At 37.1% G+C, this 22,963-nt stretch overlaps 1 protein-coding gene across 2 annotated transcripts in view; it reads right to left on the reverse strand.

Annotated features, from left to right (window-relative positions):
• Positions 1-237: 237 nt before the first annotated feature.
• The window catches only part of LOC127658533 (adenylate cyclase type 5-like), a 111,525-nt gene continuing 88,799 nt past the window's right edge, over positions 238-22,963 (reverse strand). The window contains exons 8-21 of one of the 2 annotated variants that reach the window (XM_052147865.1): positions 19,034-19,171; positions 14,569-14,591; positions 13,114-13,258; positions 11,313-11,410; positions 10,782-10,869; positions 8,409-8,525; positions 7,572-7,736; positions 7,161-7,336; positions 6,061-6,081; positions 5,683-5,815; positions 4,644-4,907; positions 2,140-2,344; positions 1,700-1,824; positions 238-1,335 (exon numbers count right to left, since the gene is read on the reverse strand). In XM_052147865.1, coding sequence (XP_052003825.1) covers positions 1,207-1,335; positions 1,700-1,824; positions 2,140-2,344; positions 4,644-4,907; positions 5,683-5,815; positions 6,061-6,081; positions 7,161-7,336; positions 7,572-7,736; positions 8,409-8,525; positions 10,782-10,869; positions 11,313-11,410; positions 13,114-13,258; positions 14,569-14,591; positions 19,034-19,171 — 1,827 coding nt within the window. In that variant the 3' untranslated portion in view covers positions 238-1,206. Of the gene's footprint in view, positions 1,336-1,699; positions 1,825-2,139; positions 2,345-4,643; positions 4,908-5,682; positions 5,816-6,060; positions 6,082-7,160; positions 7,337-7,571; positions 7,737-8,408; positions 8,526-10,781; positions 10,870-11,312; positions 11,411-13,113; positions 13,274-14,568; positions 14,592-19,033; positions 19,172-22,963 lie in introns of both variants that reach the window. The other variant, XM_052147864.1, reaches the window with a different exon arrangement.

Here is a 22,963-nt window from a genome sequence, read left to right on the forward strand (position 1 = left end):
TTTTGAAGAAAGGCCTGTTTACTTAGTTACAAGGCCAGCTACTCTTTCCCCCCATTCCCCAAATATATGCAAAGACATAAAGGGTGATAGATAATTTACAGGCATTTAAAAACATCCCCCACCTTTTAAAAATGTGCAGGATTGTAGCGTTCCATAAGAGATATATATATATATATATATATATATATATATATATATATATATATATATATATATATATATATATACACACACGCATACATACACACACACACATATTGGTGCTTATAGACTTAATTCTTATATATTATTGTACAAAATATATAATATAAAATAGCTTTGACACATTTTGGCTTTTGTCAAAATATAAAATGTTCAAAATACAAAAACAGCCACATTTGGGTATTATCCTCTGTTCATAAAAGTGTATTCAGTGTGTATGCGAGTGTGAACTTAAGTGTGTGTGTTTGGGACACACAATAACAAAGCAGTCGCGTTCTTGACTCTATAGCACTCAGAGAGGTAATACTGTTGACTCTAGCTCCCTGAACAGTAACAACCACAGTCGCTGCATATGAGTTCGGTAATCCATAACAGGTTTATAGCGCTGCTGTACCCACTGTGGCCTTCTCTCCGCGTATTAGCTTATAGTGATATATCTATGTATTGTGATATCCCCAAATCAGTGTTGCACAAGCAACAGGACTGTAAAAACAAGACTCTTCCCTCACACATGGTTGAATTATATACACATAAAACAGCTGTTTTACAGGTATTTAGGCTTCATTGTTTTTATGCAGTTTTGTTTTGGAGCTGCCAGAATCAGTCGGTCAAATAGGAACATAGTCCCGCCACCCTTATTACCTGACAGAGTCAAAGTCAGGCACATCTGTCCTCTCTTGGCAATTTAAGATATATAAGACTGGGGAAACTGCTTTGTATGCCTTGAGATTCCTTTGTTTCTTTGGTCTCTTCATATGACCTTGCCTCTGTGGATGGACTATCCTTCGGAGCTGTTCCATACCTTATATAAAGGGGACCTAGCCCCCCGTTAATCCTATAGGAAGTCTCAGTGTGCAAAGGGCCATATGCTGATTGGGTGAGGGCTGTTTTCTGAACAAATCCTGTTCTGACTGGTCCAGGAGGTTGCCCGTCAACAGCCTGGCCCAGCCCCAGGCGTCTGCTCCCCATGTCATCTCAAACGTTCTGAATGTCAGATGCTGAGTGTTAACTGGTGTTGGGTCCTCCATTTAGAAAGTAGGTGGTCATTTCTCCTTTGCCCTTCACTTTAACAACCCCTCTGCACTCAAGTGTGTAGTTATATGAGCTGAGAACCTGGTAGAGGTCTGATGTGACCTGATATAGAGAGAACATAAGCATGTGTAAATGATGGAAGGCTTTTTTTTAGATGGAGTTGTCATTTGTTCAAGAAAATAAAAATTGTATAATGGTAAATAATTCTATGAACAGGGTTATTAAAAAGGTCAATTAATATAAAAATATCCGTAATGCATATGCTTAACTGTTGTAGTTTAATGATTTAGTTATTGCGTCAAAAAGCAGAAATAAAACAACATATTTGCTGCATATTATGTAATTGGACAATAACTGTTACAGGTTGAATTTTTTTTGTTGATTTCTATTATCTTTCTGATGATCTTGATTTGTAATTATCTTCATTATGTACAAATAAACATGCAAAAAGCTTCCCACATCTCACCTGTATTCTTTCAGGTACCCCAGTGCTGTCCATCCGGCTGGCTACGTTCACAGTATTTCCCCATATATCATATTGCGGTTTACGGGCCCCTATGACACCAGCCACGACAGGACCCATGTTGAGACCTACAGTATAGCAATTTATGAGCTCTCTTTACAACATGCTACTCATTTGACAACAATAAAATATACTGTATGGATTATTCTATGAAATGGGTGCCTTTTGAGTCCCTCATTAAAATATTTGTAAATAATGAATATGAATATTATGATGAATGGCTGACCACAATGGTATCTTGGTCTGACGAAATGTGTAAAATCTTACAGAATGTACTTTAAAATTCCCCTTTTCGAAATGAAAAAGGCACCTGTTTTATAAAATACCCCATCTTAATGAACTTTCAACAGATTATGCAGTTTTGTTTGTAGCCAAATCCTTACCAATCTTCATTTTGAAGTTATTAAAAGAGTGCTCATTGATGTATTTCATCTGGTCCATAAGGCGCATGGCATAGTCAGCCAGAGCGCGAATGTGTGTCCTTCCCGCCTTATCATAGGTGGAGTCATTAAGGCCCGATGCAGCCATGTATGTGCTGCCAATGGTTTTGATCTTTTCAAGTTGACGAAACTGATCCTCACTAATGATCTGTAAAGCAAGTGTATTGATGTTCAAGGTGATGACTTCAATCCATAAGATAGAACATATTAAAGTCAACAAGTCAGCAAATATGTATATTTTAATGCATATTTCTGGTCTTATTGTGCACTATTAATTACTACACATTATTCCAATTTTTTACAAATATTATTTTAACAAAATGTAAAAACTTGCTCCACCCCTGAAACAGCTTTCCTTTTTCGGCTGACGTCACAGATCCCTCTGGATTTTTCATCCCATCCAGGATTTTATAACCCATCCTCTCCAACAACATGATCCATTTTGTTATCACCAATTTTCCCATTTCCCATGGTTAAAATCATGTCTCGCCATGCTTTCTAGCAACGAATATCCTTCTCAAATACATCAGATTACAGAAAAAATATGGGTTGCAAACAGTGTTCCATATTTACTTTAAATATGTAAATTTCTAAAAATGCAAACTATTTGAAAAGATATGAAGATGCCGGTTCAGTCTTTAAATTCAAAGGATTTTAAAGTAGAAAATTACAGAAGAAAGCACATTGTACTTAAAAAAATATAATTTAGCTCTTTCTGAGCTGGTGCAAATTTACCTACACCTGTATGATCGTTCGTATAGAGACATTTTCCAAGAAGCTGTTGTGTGATTTTTTTTTTTTGTTTAATTAGTCAGCAAAAAGGAAATCTACTCAAATACTCTTAAGCCCAAATTCAATCTTGATATGCTTGATATGTGCATTCTGCAGCTGAAAGCCATTCACACATCTGCCCAAAGTGAGATATGTCTTTTATCATCATTTTTAGTCTGTATTCCACCCGTTAACACTCTTTAATACACCCTTCTTTGCCATAGAATCGGTGTCATCATACAATACAATAACAGTGTAATCATTTAAATCATCATCGAGTATATAATACAGCTTATTTGACTGATTATGTGTGAATTCTACTCATCGAATGACAAATTGAAGTCACTGATAACACATTATAATGTCATATTAGTTGATGTTTTGCATGTAGTTTTGTGTGTCCCCATATTTAAATGTTCCTCTAAGTGCCTCACACAGCAGTGCGGCCGGTGTCTGAATGTTCACAAACAGTATGTCGCTGTTCAGCTTTTTCAAACCTCTTTTTGGCTCTGAGCAGAGAATTAAGAAGCACTTCACCTTGACTGTGCTGGGGGCCTTTTCTCAGAAATATTGCTCCACTATAAATTACTAATTACTTCTATAAAATTGTAATCAGACTACTTTACTGATTGCTTAAAAGTAATTTGGTAATTTGCTGGCTCGGCAACCGTGACGTGGGACCATTGCTCGGCGACCGTGACGTGGGACTCTGGCTCGGCGGCATGACATGGTTTCCCTGGCTCGGTTGCCATGACGGGGAACTCTGGCTTGGTGGCCATGACGGTGGACGGCTCTTATATGGCATTCACAGTAGGATTGCACAGTTCCCCCTCAGCCACTCCCACAGTAAAAGACGTAATGCTCAATTGCAGGGCCAAATCAATTAACTGAACCAGATTGAGTGTAATTCGACCGTCAGTCATCAGGAAGCAGACCGGCTTATTCAGCCCAAAACGCAGGTCAGAGCGCCGAAGTTCTCTACATATTCCTCCAGGGGACGATTCCCCTGACGTAGGCATATGCGCTGAACTGATGGGTTCATAGTAGGTCAGGCATTCTGTAACGATTGCTGGCAATGACAGGCAGACCAAGACGATGATGATGTGAAGAACCCAAGTGCAGTTTATTCATAAACGTGAAATCCAAAAAACGTGAACATAAACATAAACATGAACTAAACTAGACTAGACTTGACTTCCAAACAACATTACATTAACAATACCTGACAAAGGACCATGGCAAATATGAAGGTTTAAATACAAGGACATGTCATAAACAACCAATGATGAGACTGACATAATAACAAGATAACTAGATACTAAATCATGAAATCTTGTCAGAATGATGATGACAAGACTGATAATGAGTTAACAAGACAATAAACCAATGAAAACAAGACACACGAACATGGAGGGAAAACCGGACATCGCATGACCAGGAAACCACATGACATGAACAGGATCTAAACTTTATAAATAAAAGACATGAAAACACATAAACGTGACAGTCAATCACTGGTATCTGATTACTATAATTCAAATTGTAATGTAATTTTTGACTAAATGTAATTTGATTACAGTAACTTATTACTTTGTAATCAAATGACACCTAAAACTTGTTGTAAATTGTAAGAAAGCATCTTAGAGTTCCTGAAGTTTGTCAGAGATCTACTTTACCTCGTCAAAGTCAGCGATAATCTCGTTGAGCAGTCTCAAGCACTCCACACCTTCATTGTTGGCCTCCAGCTCCACATAAAACTCAGAGAAGTTGCTGATGGAGGCAAACATTACAGCCACACATTCACACGACTGATAATACAGCTCATCGTTCCGCCGCTCGCGTGCCAAGAAGTGTGCGGCCACATCTTTGGGCAAGATGTTGTGGAGAAGCCGACGGTTGTAGGCCTGAAGTTCCTCCATCTCCTCCTTCTCCTCTGTAGCCTATGGCAAAAAGAGTATGTTGTCACAAATAGCAGAAAGAACAGTAAAGCAACAAGTAGATTATTTCAGGGCCAATGGTTTGCTGTACACAGTGTAACACATTCAGATATAGGTTAGGTAGAGTCCATTAGTGAGACAAACAGAGGCTAGAGTGGTAAAAAAAATGTCAGACACAATATTTAATTGAACAGGAAGATGTAAAAACAACTGTGTATATTTAACAGCCTTTCACAAAGGATCTTCCCCATTAAAGCAGCATACATGTACAGTGGCCCCTAAAAATGGACACTTCAGCCACAGTTAAAATGTATGGATTTCATTGGTTTAGATATAAAATATAAAATATCAAAGCAGCATTTGCAAACAAATCATGCTAAAGCTTTTTTTAAGAACTAACTTTAAGCCAGTTTTGCAGTGACGATTGACCAACTTGCCCCAAGGTCATTTTTAGTTCCAATAAAGTTGCCATACAGGTGCTGTAGAAGAGTAACCACATGTTTTGTGCATACTGACATGTTCAATTAAGCTGACAACCACAAAGTATCCAAATTCAAATTGTGTCTTCAATTAGAAAATGATAACTAATTTATTACTTAAAACCCATGAAACTTCTTTTGTGAAGTGTTTTGCTTGAAATTAACTTTTTGCTTTTTCTCAAAAGAAAAGCTGTATAGTTAGATTTTTTTTTCTTTTTATCTAAATCAATGACATTTACATATTTTTAGATGTGGCTTAAGTGTCCAACCAATCTCTTGGGGCCATTGTATAAACACACCTGTAACTTCCAGAGAAAGTCCAGTCTTGCAGTGGACTCCACCTGCTGTGCATGAAGGTACAGTGCCAGCACAAAGACCGTGATGACGACTGGAGTGATGATCTTCAGAGGAACCCGCGTGTCTGTTACACAGCTACAAAACACAGATCCACAGTGTCAACAATTTCACACTAAAATGATATACCATGAAGATTTAAAGTTTAAATCAAATCAAATACATGTTATCTACTACCAAAGACCATGATTAGTACATAGCACGACAATAAATGGCAACGTGCTCGTACACATTTGGTTTACTTGTATGGTGACAGCGATCATTTTAGTTTTGCAATTAAAACAACAATAGCTCACTGTTTCCATTTTGTTGACTGATCTTACCTTGTGCCATTGATGTATGTGCTGTGAACAGAAAGACAAAAGAAAATGTATCAGAAGGACAGAACAGAACAGTCAATGCTTTATCTTCAAGATGAAATCTATAAAACTGCCCTTAAACAAATCACTAAATACCTATTCAGAGAGAGAGAGAGACAGACAAACAGATAGATAGGTAGATAAGTACAGTAGACAGTAAGACAGACAGGGAGAGAGAGGGAGAGGGAGGGATGGATGATAGATAGATGCAAATAAGTAAGGAATAATTGACGACGGGCCGTTGAATTATTAGAAAAATAATGCACACCGGGGTGGTAATGCGGTCACGACGCGAAGCGGAGAATGTATGAAAATACACTACACTGTTACAGGAAGTACCCCCCCATTTTAATTATTTCTGTTTCCCTCCCCTTGTCTCCTTCCTCGTCCAGGTAGATGGGAATGACCTGGCTTAAAGTACGCCCTCCCTCAGGGAAAGCGGGGGGGGGGGGAGTACATCAGGCCGGGGGCTCCCCAGCCTGAGAGAACGAGGGAGGACTGTGGCAGGGCGGAGGGCGGGGCCGGGTTGTGATTATACACACCTGGTCCCTTATCAGGCTAATTAAGCCTCCGAGAGGGATAAAGGCCGATGGTGAACGGTGGTGCAATGAGAGAGTTATGGGCATGTCCATCATATGTGTGTGTGTGTTGTTGTCTTTTGTTTAAGTTTATAATTAAAATATAATTTATATTGCCAAGCTGGTTCTCGCCTCCTCCTTTCCATTGAACTACGTTACACATGCCTTGATTCTTTTTAACAAGATTTTGATCTTCTTTGTACATTAAACATTTAGAACTTGCTCAGCTAAAAGAGCTGTCTGGCTGAATTGATGGTTCCTCTGACTGAAAAAGAATTGCCACAAATACATACATTTCCAAATATATATCAAATATCATCAAAAGGCTTAAAATAATGGTTATAGCTATATCTTCTAGACCTAATTATGGTTAGGGTTTGTAAAAGTGACTGCTTGACAAAAATGTTGTTCCAGGACAAACAAAAGATGTTGACCCTGGAGTGTGGCCTGTCTGGCTAAATCACAGATGGAAAAACAGATACTCACATAGCATTGGCCATGACCAGCAGATCCACATTGTCAAACAGGCTGACCTCAGGTACCTCAATGATGAGCACGTACATGATCTCAATGAAGAGCATGAGGAAGAGTTTCCCAATACTGCTGACCTGCAGGAACACTGAGCACGCCAGCAAGCACAGCAACACACATGAGGAGAAGTACTGCAGACACAGGAGAGAAACACAGTCTTTAACTTAGTCCATGTATGATTAATCAAAAGACAAGCATTTTGTAGTGGTCAAGGCTCAACAATAAGGATGGCCCAATAGCCCAGACCAGACCAGCCCACACACACACACACACACACAATGTAACATTATTGTTGAGCCCTTACGCCTATGCATTTAGTCTGCATGCTAAGCGAATTACTAAACTGATCTAAGAACAGTGCCCCACCTCTGGGAAATTGCAAGTGGGTGACAAACTGTTGCACAGGCTGTCCGGAGACCAGAGAGTGTAGTTAAAGGAAGAGCTGCGGAGATGGCAAGCATTCACTTCACTGGGGCTGATATTAAACTCCTGTCCTAAACATGTCTTCAGGTCATCCATACTGCAGGTGAACTAACGGACAGAAAAAAACATTCACACATCACATTTACTCAGACTTGACAAAACATTACTACAGATCAAATTCATTAACAAACTCTGAAATACTTCAATGTTAAAAGCAAACAACTTGAAAGTTAAGCGTGTAATTTCTGCGCCTCTACTGGCACCAGATGGAATTGGATGCTTTAAATCAGGAATAAGTCAGGAATAATATAAATACGATCATCACCAACTTACTGTATATTATTACACAGCTACTTAAATAAATAGATGGACATGAAAAATTTACTTCAGCTAAACTTATTTTGTTATGAGACCTGAGACAATGGTAAATCAAATGGTTTAAGGGTCATTGTACAAAAATGTTTGACTCAAGAATGAAGCGATTGCGCTCTGGAATACTAGATTCTGATTGGTCAGTGTTTTAATAATAATTGTTTCCAAACATACAAAATCCAAAAGTGGCCCTGCATTATTGTTATAATTCTGTCATGTCTTGAGATAACAACTAATTTTGGCCTTAGTGAACATTTGTATTTGCTATTACATTTGGTGCCACTAGTGGTACAGAAAAGTTCAGCTATGATACAGTATATCACTAATGACAATAAAGATCCACAGAATAAACTAAATATCAGGGGAATTTACACCATAACTCTTAAAAAAGGCTTTAAGGGGACTCACAATGTTAATGAAAGCAGAGAGAAAGACCAGGATGATTGTAAAAACCCCCACCAGGGTGCTGTTGAGTCTGGACTGAACAATCCGTTTGGACATAGTTTGCAGAGGCACAGGGAAAAACTGTCAGAAGAGAAAAATATTAACTAACTTTTAATAAATATCAGCCCATTGTATACTGTATAATAACCATTTAAAAGTGTTCTTTCAACACAGGCATCGCAACCAACACCTCGTCATGTTCACATTTAGTCTGTTATTTTGTTTAAGTGGTTTCATGAAGATTTAGAGGCTTTTATAAAAGACTTTTCATGGTTAGGGAAGTTTAGGGTGTCTAATTCCACAGCATCTCTAAGGATAGAAAGGCCTTTGGCTAAGAGACCTGCATGTCCTCATTAAACACCCGAGCTGCCCATGTAGCAGTATAGTGATCGTTCCACCTCAGTGTGCACAAAAGGGCTGTCAGCTTTTCGTTGTGTCTCTTTGCTCTGTGTGACCCATTGTCTCTAGAAACCTGCTCAAAATTATACACAGCTAAAGGCACAATATCATTCAAACCAGCTTGGGTTATTTCAGTGGAGTTTGTTTACAGCATCGGGAAATTTGAATGCCATTAGCGATGATGTGTCTGTGAGTGCGTGAGTGTATGTGAAGGATGTGTTAAGATGCATTGTTTTTTTAATCCCCTTTTCTCCCCACTTTGGACTGCCCATTTCCCACTACTTAGTAGGTCCTCATGGTGGTGCGGTTACTCACCTCAATCTGGTGGTGGAGGTTAGTTAGTTTATTATTAGTTGCCCCTGCTTCTGAGACAGTCAATCCGCGCATCTTATCACATGGCTCGTCGTGCACGAAATCGCAGATACTCCGCATGTGGAGGCTCATGCTACACTCTGCGATCCACGCACAATTTACCATGTGCCCCACTGAGAGCGAGAACACTAATCGCGACCGCGAGGAGGTTACCCCATGTGACTCTACCCTCCCTAGCAACCAGATCACTCAGCACGGCCAGGATTCGATCTCGTGACTCCAGTGGTGGTAGTCAGCGTCAGTACTTGCTGAGCTACCCAGGCCCCCTAAGATGCATTGTTGCACTGTAAACCCTGATGTTGTCATCAGAGTTGTAGTCGAGACCAACTCACTCGAGTCCGAGTCGAGACCGAGACTAGAGAGAGTCGAGTCCGAGTCGAGACCGAGACCGAGACCAGAGAGGGTCGAGTCCGAGTCGAGACCGAGACCAGAGAGGGTTGATTACCTAATTTACTTTTATTTACTTAGTGATATTGGTTTAAAAAAATATTATCAGTTTAGGGTAAAAAGGCCACATAGTAGGTGGTGTTAAAGTAATTTTATTACAATTTGTCAGTATTAAGTGCTCTTGTCCACATAACATCATTTCATTGTACCACTATATACATCCATATAACATTTCTAGTACACATAACATTACTGTACCACTCTATACTGTAAGTCCACATAACATTTCTAGTCACCAATCACTGGGCGTGTCAATCAATTAAAAGAAATATTATATACATACATTAATAATCATGAAAAATATTTTGAATTGGACTCGAGTGGACTCGGGAATAAGTCCGAGTCCTAAAATGTTCGAGTACGAGTCAATACCGAGTCAAAATGCACACGAGTCCATGACAAGACCAAGACCATTAAAATATGGTCTCGAGACCGAGTCCGAGACGAGTCCGAGTCTCGAGTACTACAACACTGGTTGTCATTACTGGAAATATCAAGTTGTCTTAATAACACATTACCTGAAATGTCAAGTTTTGGGCTCATAACATAAACATCTATGTTCCTTGAATTTATTTACCTTAATTTATAAACTTAGGATTTTAAGTGTTCACTCAACCAATTGAGTACATAATTGAGGCTATGGGGAATACCCATAATCCCTTGCACTTGAATTACTTAATTATGCTTCCTTGGTCAAAAGGAACTTACAGTATGGGGGGACTTAAATAGTTGTTAATAAGTATTCTAAAATTGGTTATAATCTAATTTATTGAGCTGTGTTATTGTATGATCTACATTTGAGTCAATTCAACAAAAAATGATTAAGTAGACACAACAATATTTAAATGGCAATTCTGAGTTGATTCTAATTGCATCTAGTTACCTTAACTTAAATAGTTAAGTTCACTCACTTAAGTTTACACACATTTTGGAGACACCATTACTTAATTCAATAGAGGGACTAAGTTTACATTATCTATTGAGTTAAGTCAACTCATTAGGGTTTTCAGTGTGGGGAACGGTTTTTCTGATTGTTTTTTGTTGTTGTCAGGACTGCTAAAGTCATATCATATCACAACTATCTCATCTAAGAGTTTATCTTAAAGAAGGATCACTTACCCCAAAACAAGAGTAAATGGCCGAGATGAACATGACAGACATCAGGAGGACCAGACAAATCACATAGAAGCCCACCATCAGCTCCGAGCTGTGGAACAACACAAAGGTATAGACAGGGAAGCAGATGAATCCTATAAGAACCCAGAGAGTACAACTGGGAGAAGGCCACTTAAAGGAATCCTTAGTAGTTTCGCTGACCAATTTAACAGTGGTCTTGGAATTTATAACGATACTTATAGATGTGAATGCGGCATCACACACAAGCAAAGGCTTTTTTGGTTAGCGATACCATTGTAGAAATTGTGTGTGTATGAGCTGAGGGTCAGAGAATTAACAGAGACCTTCTTTCACTGTTCTGGCTCTTCAGGTAATGTCTTCACTTTTTCAACAAGTCAAAATGAATGAAAGTCTCGGCTTCTGTGTATGACAAAGCCATTCTCATTCTGATTCAAACTAAATCTTGTCTACACCTGCATCTTGCTTGAATGGACCAAAAAGGCAAGGAATTTTATAGGTTTGAACTGTACTTACTGTGGTACAATGACGATCTGAATGAAGCAGATGAATAAAAAGACAAGGGATGCGCAGGCTACGTATGCTCCAAACCTGGAGTCTACCTGTTTGGAGTACTGACAAAAGATGGAAGGGTTACAAATACAGTATAATTTGCATGTGTAAGCAAGCTGTGAACAACTGTGTATGCATACAGTTTTTTTATGGTGTGTTTACTTAGAACTTCAAAAACATTTGAAAACCGAAACATTCAGGCAATATTTTTGCTCAATCACTAAAGGAAAAAAAAAGAAAATTCTGAAATATTTCACCCAAATCATGTTGTACCAAATCTGAGTAACTTTCTTTCATTGAATAAAACAGGAGATATTTTGCATTTGTTGTTTTCCTTACAATAAAATCTCCAAAAAGGACAAAGAGCACCATAAAAGTTTCAGAGTTTGTCTGTATGACCTGTGTGCAGTATTCCAAGTCTTCCTAAGCCATAACATTTTATGTTATATCCTTTTTTTTTGAGGAAGACATCAAAGTGTTAGTCAATGTTCAATTAAAAACTTCCCCTCTGCCATGGCTCTCAAATCTCATTTGCTTTTATGGTGCTTTTGTGTCGTTGCTTGACAGTGAAAATCACCTTCCACATTAATGGTATAGAAAACACTGCTCAAAACTCCCATAGTGTTCAAAGACAGACAGAATATCATACAGGTATAGAACATAAAGGTGAGCAAATGATGATAACATTTTAATTTAGTATGAACTAATCTTTTAAGTCAGCTATAAACACTATTTAAAGTGTTTGCTGGCTTGATAAAAGAGGTACATATGGGGAAAAGCTACATATGTATATGTTGCTCCCTGTAAGAAAACAAAAGCTGGCATGTACAAAAATGTGTTTAAATATGTAACCCATGTAAAAGAACAGAAAATAGTGAGTGAATTTATAACCAAGTAGATACTAATAATTGATTGGTTCATGAGCCGAAAAAAACCTACTCTGAAAACAAACAAATTAAATAATTATCTACCTTAGGAACTGGCCTTTTTTTTTTGCGGGTCACTAGTGATAAATGCTTTGAATGTAACACAATAAAATGACTTAAATCACAGTGCAGAGTAAAGATGTCAGTCTCTGACTCATTCTGCACCTTGAGTTTCATTGCTTCTATTCATCTTAGCAGCATGCCACATCTTTTAGCTGTGCTCCTGCATAGTTTTACACTGCCTGTACCATGGTACTAACATAATGGACTTGATTGGCGCTCTGATCTACTTTTACCATGCAATCCAAGGAACATTGTACACTTAACATGAACTAATGAGCTTTTAAAAGTATAGTTCGTTCAAAAATGAAAACTCCTCATGTTGTTCAAAATATGTACTGTATGCTATTTTACTTTCCCTTGAAACACAAAAATTTGAAGAAAAGTCAAGATTCTATTCCACACATTAATTTCTCATATGACTTCTGAAGACTTTGAATATATGGCACACAAATTGTATGGACTACTTTTATGGTGCATTAATGGTGCTTTTTTGGAGCTTGACAGCTGCAATCACTACTAATTTTACTGCATGAAAAAAAGAGCAGTGTGAACATTCTTCTAAATGTCTCGTTTTGTGTTCCATGAAAAAAAGACATATGGGTTTGGAACGTCATGAGGATAATTAAATGATGACAAAACTTATTTTATAGGTGAACTACCCTTTTTATAATAAATTGTCAACTAAGCAGATTTTCAGGATCTATTGTGCTCATCCGTTCACTTTGTGATCATACTGCTCATCTTATTGAAGCTGGTCTGGGACAATAATGTTGTACCTTCTTCTCCAAGTCAGGTTCTCGGAAAGTCAGCAGAAATTTCTTAACATGTTCGGACCGTAACCGGTCAATGCTCCGGGCGTCAATGGCGCGGCCCAGGAACTCGTCAACCTCATCTTCAGGGTTCAGGTTTTCTTGCGTGTTTCTGAAAATGAAATGTCTAGATAACACAAGACAGCGTTTTTCCACCTTCTGCTTCACCTCTGCATTAACCCCCCCATTGTGACTGAGTTCACAATGACCATGCTTACAAGGACCAGTCCTGATATGATTACCTGCAAACTCTACCGATTTCTTCAATTAATTTTAGTTGATTACACTGAGAAAGAACAAATCATCTGCTAAAGAGGCCTTAAACTCATGTACATGTTATTCAATAACAAGCTCAAATCACGTCAGCAAGTCCTGTACTTTGAGGTTTTGAAGCATATATTTTTTAACATTATCACTGAGCAGTTGTGCTACATTTACATTTACGCATTTGGCAGATACTTTTTTCCAAAGCGACTTACAGTGCACTCATTACAGGGACAATTCCCCCTGAGCAACCTGGAGTTAAGTGCCTTGCTCAAGGACACAACGGTGGTGGCTGTGGGGATCGAACCAGCAACCTTCTGATTAACAGTTATGTGCTTTAGCCCACTACACTACAGTAGCAAGGGTCAGGCACAAATTATGTTGAAAAAGACATGATGAAGGTAATGGAAAGCTTTGTTGACTCTAGTTATAGGGTTTGATTATATCGTAACACACATTACCTGCAGAAACTAACTGGCTCACATATCCACTCTCTCAATTTTCGATGTTGCGAATATGTTAAGCAAACACAAAAAATACACTAGAAAGAAAGCATGCTTTCCAACACCATAAGTAGAGCTCACACTACAGGTGTGCCTGTGTTGGTAGGTGACTAGTTTATTCAGTGGCTACAGTAGCAACTCTCAGTATATATATATATATATATATATATATATATATATATATATATATATATATATATATATATATATATATATATATATGTTTATGTTTAACAAACTTTACTATGTTTAAATCCATTCCACATAATTCCATAGGTTCCCCCACAATCAACACAGAAGATGTGAAGCATTTAACTATTTAAACAATTGCAGCAGTGGTGATCAGTTGATTTATTTTAATAATGCCAGGGTAATATAACACAGTATTGGTTTAAAAATTTAAAATAAAAATGTTTGCTAGTTTCAATCTGCTAAAATACGGCAAAGTCTATGAAAAGGCTCCATTCTATAAATATTTTTAGTGCAGAAAATGTGAAAAAAAGTGTGCAGATTATGTGTGGGCCTACTTATAATGACACTAATATAATAACATTTCTCAACACCTTTCTACAGCTGTGTAATTTCACTGTGATTATCAATTATTCATAAAAGAATTGGCATACAGGGGGGAGGGTTGGGAGGTGTTTATACTCACTTGTCTTTCGGATCTTCAAATCCCTACAACAAAATTGAGACAGAAAACATATCCATCAATGTAGAATGGATCAGCATCAGAATATCAACACATCACTGACCCCTTCTGGAGTAACTCAGGACAACAGGACAAGAATGCTTCTTGGACAATGAACTTGAGTGAATTCAAAAACGTTTAAAAAGAATATTCTGGTTTCAATACAAGTTTAGCTTAATCGACAGAATTTGTGGCATAATGCTAACTACAACTACAATTTCTTTCGGCTTGTCCCTTGTTTTCTTAAAAAACAAAAAGAGACTTACAAAGTGAATGGGGCCAACCCATAAACGTTAAAATACTCACATTTTCAAAAGAACAGACACAAGACATAAACCATATGCGTGTTAACATGCTTTTAGATTGATACAATCACTTACTTATCTTTTCTATGTAAAGATACATGAAATTTGCCAACTTTGTTGCCATGGCGAAGCCTTAAACCATAAAACCACTGAAAAAAAATGACAATTTAAACAGCTTTGCAGCTCAATTAATACAGGAGTTTTAACAGAAGAATTAATTTAATTGTTTCACATTTCTGACTTTAAGCCCTCTAAAAATTGGCCACATTCACTTTCTTTGGAAATGCCTCACTGATACCTCGATGTTCGCTTTTTTTTTTTTAAAGGAGGGAATTTTTTTTTGTGTTTTTTTTTGGTAATCTAATATCAATCTATAATATTAATCTGTAGTAATAGTAATCTATAATCAACATTATGCCACATTGAGCTTAACTTGTATTGAGACAATTCATGCTGGTTTATGCTGGTCTTTTCAGCAAGTACTTTAGTATCCAAATAACAAACTCAATGGAGGTTGATGATTTCATACATCAAGGACAATATTTACTGCACGGATAAGAACTGATACAACCAACCAAACATGACTGACATAGTGTGCAAACAAGCCGAGAGCTGAGTCATGAAGTAAGAACAACTCGTCTATGTCAATCATGTGCCATTTCTTTTGCTGCATTAGCTCACCAAATTCAAATAAAGAGGCCTGATTTGTGACAACAAGCCATCTGTGTTGGGAGAGTTGAAATTCAGAGCCCAATGTGAATGAAGTAAACAGGCTGATGAGACAATGAATTGTCATGTTGGGAGGACATGGGAAACATGGACAGGAAACCAAAAAGGCTTGTGTTGCAGTAGTATGCATGTGTTTAAAAGAATAGTTTATCCAAAAATATACATTCTCAAGAGTCATCATTTACCCTTTCTAATGTTGTTCTAAACCTGTGTGACTTTCTTTTGTGGAACAGCCTCAGTCACCATTCACTTTCATTGCATGAAAAAAGATGCAATGAGAGTGAAAGGTGACAGACCAATATGCTGCCTAACATCTCCTTTTGAGTTCTGAGGAAGAAAGAGAGTCATATAGGTTTGGAACAACATCACAGTGAGTAAACCATTTCAGAATTTTCATTTTTGGGTGAACTATCACTTTAACTATAATTTCAAACAAACTATAACTCAAATATCTCTGGCTTGGTAGTGGTTTTTAACATCTTTCCTATTTTTATAGATCACATAAACTTTTGACACGTTTCACTAACTTTTTGTCATATTAATATTATTATTATATTAACTTTACACAATATCAACACTATATCAATTGTTTTATCATTTGAAATCAAACTTTTTTCTGTAAAACATTTTGCTTAAAAAGTGTGTTTGGGATATGTTTGCTTTAAAAGCGTTAATAAATGACTAATTACTACATCAGAAATAGCAAACATGTGGGTCAGTGATAAGACTGTTATCATTAGATATCAAATTACTCTTTTAATGGTGATTTTTAAGTAATAAACATTAAATATTGGCACTGAAAAGTGTCCAAGAAAGGGTTGCTAGGGGCATAATAATAGTTGCTAAATTTAAACTCTCAAAGGAGTCAGACTCACTCCCACATCCAGGCCTTTATGTATACACTTTACAAAGATGGTAGCCCAGCCAGAATGTTGATGTGTTAAAGCATTTGTTTCTCTCCTTTAAGCAACACCTTCTGAGCCAACACAAGCCTCTAGAAAATACAACAGACAAAACAGGTCCTGTTGTTACTATGACACCAATATTCCTTTCGTCAGAGTATACCACATGTTTAACTGCCTCCATTAAGACGTAATGTTTGTGTAGGAGTGGACAGATCTCAGGAAATGAAATGCCATTTCTGAGCTCCAACTGGATTAAGAGCTATATGTAATTTTTTCAATGTTAAAATTCTCTCATGTCACAGTGTTATGTACACCCCACAACCAAATATGCAACATTCCCTACTATGTACAGTAGTATGCTAAAAGCAGTACGTCAGTGGCCTAGGGTGTCCGAATCCTCAGTATTCAGTAATTGAGAAATACCTGGATGACCTACAACAGGGCTAGTCAACTGGCGGGAAGCCAGTCATCTTTATCTGGCCCATTAATTTTGATTAAATTGCCTCAAAGTCTTAAACATCAGAGCGTTCTCAGAACAAAATTCAAAGGTGAGTTGAATTGAGTCACAACACGCAGTGGCACATGCAACAGCATTCAGCGGTGAGTTTAACAACACTCAGTGGAACATCCATAACCATTCAGTGGTAGTCGGATATCCGGAGATTCCAGACCGGAGCATGCATTTAAGCTTTTCTGGTCGTAGTTCAGTTACATTGATTTCCAAAATATGAATCAGCATTGTTTTGGGTGGGCATATTTGATCCTATCTTATATTATTGCTTAGCAGCAGAGTGCTGTCAAATCTATAGCATAAAAATATTTTAACATTGCATTTGTTACAAAGGTGGTGTCAGATCATATGCACAATTTAATAAAAAAAAAGATAAATGGATGATGAAACCCAAACCTTCAAAAAAATGCTTCAAAAATATGTCTGGGAATGCATTCATGCTTTTCACTTGCATACCTAAAGAACATACTTTTTACCGGCCAAGTGTGTTCTTCATCAAAAGCTTTACGGTGGCATTATGTGAATTTGGACAAAGCTATAGAGTCAACTATACTGTAAGTAAGCCATTGTAGGTTGATTTCACCTAAAAGTGCAACATGTGGCAAAACATTCCCATCCAGCTCGACACAGCAAAGGCCGGGGTGTACGTTGTTTTTGTGCAGTCCAGAACGGACCGTGACTGGTCAACCACGTTGCATTTCAAAGTATACTCTTCTGACTGCAAACGAATACATACGTGCTCAACGTATGCACACTGCGACTGCTTTGCAATACTCTTTTATTACAGTAATCGATAGGTGCATACATCGACAATGCGCACAGATGAGGACTGTCCACGTGTCCAGATAATCTGGGCCATGTGCTGACTGTGCTGGTGGTGAAATTTGCATCATGCACACTGTCCACGGAGTGATCACGAACACCAAAAGTATACTTTGGCCTTAAAGGAATAGTTCACCTAAAAATGAAAATGTTCTCTTCTTTTAGTCACCCTCATGCCATCCCAGATTGGTATTATTTTCTTTCATCTGCTGAACGCAAACCAAGATTTTAGAAGAATTTCTCAGCTCTGTAGGTCCATACAATGCAAGTGAATGGGTGCCAAACTTTTGAAGCTGCAAAATCCACATAAGGGCAACATAAAAGTACTCCTGACGACTCCAGTGTTTATCTTCTTAGTGATGTGATAGGTGTGGGTGAGAAACAGATCCAAATTTCATTTTTATCATAAATTCTCCTCCCTGCTCAGTCTTTTGAACTTCAGTTTCACTTTCCTATTTTTCTTCTTCTTAATACATATCGCCACCTACTGGGCAGAGAGGAGAATCTATGATAAAAATGACTTCAATATTGATCTGTTTATCACCCAAACCTATCATATCGTGTCTGAACACATGGATTTAACAACTGGAGTCATATGGATTACTTTTATGCTAACATTATGTGGATTTTTGAGCTTCAAAATTTTGGCACCCATTCACTTCCATTGTAAGGACCAACAGAGATTACATATTCCTTTAAAAATCTTAATTTGTGTTCTGCAGAAGAAAGAAAGTCATACACATCTGGGAGTAAATCATGAAAGAATTTTCATTTTTAGGTAAACTATCCCTTTAATATTGGCACAACTAATGGTGTGAGTTTGGGGTAGGATCATCTGTTTACACAACCAATGGTAGTTGTAAAATCTTTTGTGGAATCTGTTGTAAAACATGCATTATTTTTGCGATTCCATTGGTGACGCTAGTGGCACAGACAGGCCCTTTACATGTGGCCCTATAGCAATGTCCTTGGGATTGTTTTGGCTTAGTTAAAACATAGCCTCCCCTGTCATAGACCTTATCCTTTAACAGAATAGGTAATGCATTTTAGCAATGGCAATTACAGTAAATGCAATCCAACTGTTTTTCTGCATTCAGATAATGTTCTCATCCTAAAAAGTGGTTAATGCAACCCTTTCAAAAGGGTAACTTCCTCACCATCCTCTTCATCTCCTTGGAAACCTGATTGCCACCCAGGTGATTGTAGAAGGGCCGATCGGTCCAGTGAGTGCTGTTATGGGTAACTGAGTTGGTGCGCTGCCGGTTCATCTTAGCAATCATGGCCTTTTCTTCTTTCTGTGGAGGGAAACAGAAAACCAGGCAGTCTTATGGTCTGTATGTTTCAATATCACAGTCATTAACTTGCTTGTCTCTTGGCATCACGTTTCCCTGAATTAATCTAAATAGCATTAATTTGAATGTGCTATCTATTTAACAAAAACCATGTGTCGTGCCATCTGAGTGCTAGGTGTTTTTACTTAAAAAGGATGCATATTTTAACAGAGAATAATAGCATACTGACCCTACATGCCTCATGTGACAGAGCGCCAAGTTTTTTGACAGATTCGAAATAAACAAAGAATCAGTCAATAGGAGCAGCTTTGGAGTGTCTTTTCCATTCAACTGAATTTAAAAAGGAATAGATCATCCAAAAATCTGAGCATGGACTACACAAAGATCAGGAGGCCCTTTTCCAAACCTGTATGACTATGACTCAAATTTTTCAGAATCTAAAATCTTAAAAACTATCGTGCAATGAATCAGTTCTTCGAATTTTCTTCTGAAAAACCATCTAAATAGAGCAATTCTGTAAAATGGCAACAAAAAAACAGCCAGTTCAGTCCTTTTGTTTAGTCTGGAGCCTTGCATTGTTGAAGCTAAAGGGCTTTTTCACTTTTGGTCCATTTTAGGGGTCTGAGCGCTGTTTGTGGGATTTTTGGTCCCACGAACACTCCAAAATAATCTCAGACCCCTTTAAAGCCAACCGAGCCAAGACCATCTCGGGAGGTGGTCTGAGTATGGTTCGCTTGTAGCCTGTGGTTCGGTTCGCTAATAATGAACAAAAATCGCTCTGGTCTCACTTGATTTTCCCATTTACGTAACGCCAAACATGTTTGGCCCTGACAAGTTCCTGCAGTCAGGAAATGGCAATGCGAGCACGGGAGAGACACGACGACCTGCTTGCTCAGTTTCTATGTAGATGACAGCGAGGGAAGCATATTATAACTATTGTAGATTGCACATGAAACAAACTCAAATGTCCTTCTTTAGTGTTCTGTGCACATGAAGATTCAAGGGTTTAACCGGATGCCTTGAAATCCGCATGAAAGTTAAAAAATTACTACAGTAATATTGAATGTATTTTATGAATGGATGTAACCCGAGGCTGTCAGTATATTAAACGTACATCTTGATACATTTTATTGTTTGTCGTTGACTAATTTGAATTTGACTAATTTGAATTTGATGATTGAATGTTAAATTTTGCCTTTAAATCCAGTATTTCTATATAAAAATATATAGTGTGAGTGGTGGTGGCGTAGTGGCTAAAGCACAGGGCTGTTAATCAGAAGGTCGTTGGTTCGAACCCCACGGCCACCACCATTGTGCCCTTGAGCAAGGCACTTAACTCCAGGTTGTTCCGGGGGGATTGTCCCTGTAATAATTACACTATAAGTCGCTTTGTATAAAAGCGTCTGCCAAATGCATAAATATAAATATATAAATATAGAACAATATGCAATAATACAGAATTTAATTATAAGAATTTTTAATTATAAAAAGGTTTATGTGTAATGATTGGTATAAGGATAAATGCTCATAATTGCCATTTAATAATTGTTAAAGTTTATTGGCTCTGTAAATCTGTATGGTATTGTCATGTGTTTCGGTACGGATAAAAAAGTTGTGGAAATCAGAATTCCATTGACGATTTACAATTAAATTCCATAAAACATTGATAAGATCCTTCCATCCACCCTCAAGCACCTAAATCATTATTTTTGCACATTAGTGGCTGTTAATATACAGTAAATATGAAAGCACTTTGTCTACCTGATTTACCCTGTTAAACATCCAAAGTCAAGGGTATTAGCAAACCAGATATAGCTGTATAATAATGTATTTAAAAACAACCGATGGTACAAATACAATAAACACATCCATTAAACCTTTTGCGACCCCGCATCCACAAGCTTAGACATTTTGAAAAGACGTTGAAAAGTTGAAATTTAGTTATTTTGAATTACTTTCAACATTAACACATCTGTGGGTCATTTTATACTTTATATTTTATATTGTAATAACTGTACAATACAGCACTATTCATTAACATTACTAAATAAATTCTTATATTTACTGTGCATTTTCACATTGAGTATACATGGGTTCATCCAAAAGCTGAAAAATTTTGCTTTCAGAGGATTTATATGGGGTTAGGATGAAAACAAGGTGCAAGTTGAACTGTTCTGAGACCAGTGCAGACAGACAGCACACTGGAGGTTAAGTCATTGACTAAATAGGGAGCAAGGGAGTATCCTATATCTTTTTATGCAGTTAAATGTATTCACTACTGAAATCCGACCAAAAGATCAGTTTCAAGCTGCAGATGATGTTTGGACCACTCAACATGTTTGAAAGGCATGTGACAATGGTAATCAGTACATCGATTCAGACTTTTTTAATTCACAATTTTATTTTAACATGGTTGGCAGTGATTGGATGATGCTGACCATTAAATTTAAACAGAATTATTTATTCAGCTTTATAGATAATTAGCTATAATGTCTATAACATCACAAAAACACAAATAACCAAGACTCCTGGATGCATAATTTTGTGGAAAAAAAAAATCTGACTAATGAAACACAGCTTAGTCCCACTGCACATATGTGGACATATTTAGGAAAACTATTTGGTCTAGAAAAAACATACGTTTTTTTTTGGCTTGTTTATTTGGTGCTACTAGTTACAAATCAAAAAGGGAAATGGAAAATTCACAGCAGACACATTCTGGTATGAGGAGCTTAATATTATATTTTAAGATGTTATTCATTATTTCTTGCATTAAAACTTGGCATGTTTGCTAACAGAGAATCTAATGACTCAAAATTTTAATGAAAAGATTAAATTATAGCAATATCTGAAATGTTCTATATAAATATAGATACCGATTAAATTTTCAAAGAAACAGGTCTCTTCCACAGGGACTAGTGTACTGTACTAGCTGTATATGATGAAATGACAATAAAAGCCACTTGACCACAAGTGAGGAGGATGAGAGACCTCCGAAAGTTTTGCTAACAGTAGAGAGGCTAATGATTCAAATAATTATATAATGGTTTAAAAAATCCTTTTAATTAATTTTTTTTAAAACATGGAAAAGAACATGTTTTAGTAAAAATCATGTTCTGACTGACAAGAGAACATTTAAATTATGTCATAGTTATTTTGAAGGTCAAAGCCAAAGGTGTTCTTCATTCAATAAATGAAAAATACAAATAATTAATCTTCATGAAAATCTTGATGGATGAAGAATGAGAACATCACTGATGGATATTTCATTACTGCAATTTTTCCATTTTTCTTTTAAATACATGAATATTCAATTTATAATGTTTCTTAATTTTGAAAACAATTAGTATAAAATGCACAAGTTTTATTTATTTACCTGATGTCACAAATGGAGACATTGTGTAAAGGAGAATTTGAAGTACATTTTAAAGGTAAGTAAATATTTATATTTATAATTATTTCAAATAATTTATATTATTTCAAACTTTTAGGTCTAACTACAAATGGGCAAGAAAGACAACATGACTATGTTTAATTACATTTGTATTGAATGATTTTGTTAATAGGGAGACTGCCACACTTTTTACTGCAGTGAATATTTCTCAGGGTGGGGGGTACTTTTGAGTCAACTTCTCAACTTCTGCATTGTCACATACTTTAAACTTTTGGCTACAAAAAAGCTGTTGAAAATTGTCACCATTATTGCGCAGGAAAATAGCTAAAGCTTTTGTGAAAACTTGCCCCAATAGCAGCACATGTTTATTCCGTATATGGGGTAAGTTGTCACAAAAACCG

The sequence above is a fragment of the Xyrauchen texanus genome, chromosome 18 (genome assembly GCF_025860055.1).
Source record: "Xyrauchen texanus isolate HMW12.3.18 chromosome 18, RBS_HiC_50CHRs, whole genome shotgun sequence".
In the NCBI taxonomy this organism is placed as follows: Eukaryota; Metazoa; Chordata; class Actinopteri; order Cypriniformes; family Catostomidae; genus Xyrauchen; species Xyrauchen texanus.